The sequence below is a fragment of the Myotis davidii genome, unplaced genomic scaffold (assembly GCF_000327345.1).
Source record: "Myotis davidii unplaced genomic scaffold, ASM32734v1 scaffold3578, whole genome shotgun sequence".
Classification (NCBI taxonomy): Eukaryota; Metazoa; Chordata; class Mammalia; order Chiroptera; family Vespertilionidae; genus Myotis; species Myotis davidii.
Genome location: NW_006289094.1, coordinates 336,322 through 337,361, shown reverse-complemented (window position 1 = coordinate 337,361; position 1,040 = coordinate 336,322). Strand labels below are relative to the sequence as shown.

Genomic DNA, 1,040 nt, shown 5'->3' with positions numbered 1-1,040 from the left:
CAGGAGCCTCCTGTGAGGTTCCAGGCGCCGGTGAACACGCCGCGGGTGTGTCGTTTGGGGCCCTGGGCCGGCGCCTCCAGTGTCTGCATCGCCCATGCGTCCCCACCTTGGCCCCCAGACGCCTTCCTCCGATTTTTGGAAAGAGCTACAGCTGGCGCTGCCACGGAAGGTGCAGTACAGAGCGATGGAGGGAGACCCCCAGACGCGGCTGCAGGATGACAAGGACCCCATGCTGATTGTGCGGGGCCACGTCCCCGAGGGCCAGGCCCTGGACCCCGAGCTGGACCCCGACCCCGAGGGGGACCTGGGTATGTGCACCCAGCCCCAGCCCAACCCTGGGAAACTCGGCCCCGTGCAGGGGGCTGCACGGGGCTGAGGGGCCCAGGTGGGGGGACTCGTCCCTGCCCTCTGGGGGTGGGCTGGACCCCCCAGGACCCCCTCCCCTCACAGCTTCTTTCTCAGAGGCGCTTGGGCCTGAGACCTGGCCAGTGCCTCTGGGACCTCCAATGTCACTACTCAGGAGGGTGAGCAGGGAGCGTGGGCTTCAGGCCTGGTGGTACCCCCAGGTGTCCGCGGGCCTGTCTTTGGGGAGCCATCAGCTACGCCGCATGCAAGCCGGGCCTCGCTAGGAGAGGGCCGGGGCAGCGAGGTGGACGTCTCGGACCTCGGCTCCCGGAACTACAGCGCCCGCACGGACTTCTACTGCCTGGTGTCCAAGGACGACGTGTAGCCGCCCCTCCCCCATCCCCTGGGAGCCGGACCTGGAGCCCCCTGGGGGCGGGGGTGGCCCTAGTGCCCCTCCTTGTGCCAGAAAATAAAGTCCTTTTGGACCCTACCTCTGCCTTGTCCTGTGCTGTCCTGGGCAGGAAGGGGGGGTGCACTGTGTTGGGTGGGGCACCTCTTCCACCTCGGGCTCCCAGGGCCCCCGGCCCCTCCCTTTTTTCATCCCTGTGGCCTCGCAGTCACCAAATCGGGCTGTCCACTCCCACTCTCCCTCTCTCTCTCCTCCCAACCCTCCCCCTCTCCATCCTGCCCTCCCT

At 67.9% G+C, this 1,040-nt stretch overlaps 1 protein-coding gene across 1 annotated transcript in view; it reads left to right on the top strand.

The window, feature by feature from the left end:
* Positions 1-835, top strand: part of SIGIRR (single immunoglobulin and toll-interleukin 1 receptor (TIR) domain) — an 11,194-nt gene extending 10,359 nt beyond the window's left edge. Inside the window, exons 5-6 of the mRNA XM_015562391.1 lie at positions 39-308; positions 567-835. Coding sequence (XP_015417877.1) covers positions 39-308; positions 567-730 — 434 coding nt within the window. The 3' untranslated portion in view covers positions 731-835. The remainder of the gene's footprint in view (positions 1-38; positions 309-566) is intronic.
* The last annotated feature ends 205 nt before the right edge of the window (positions 836-1,040 follow it).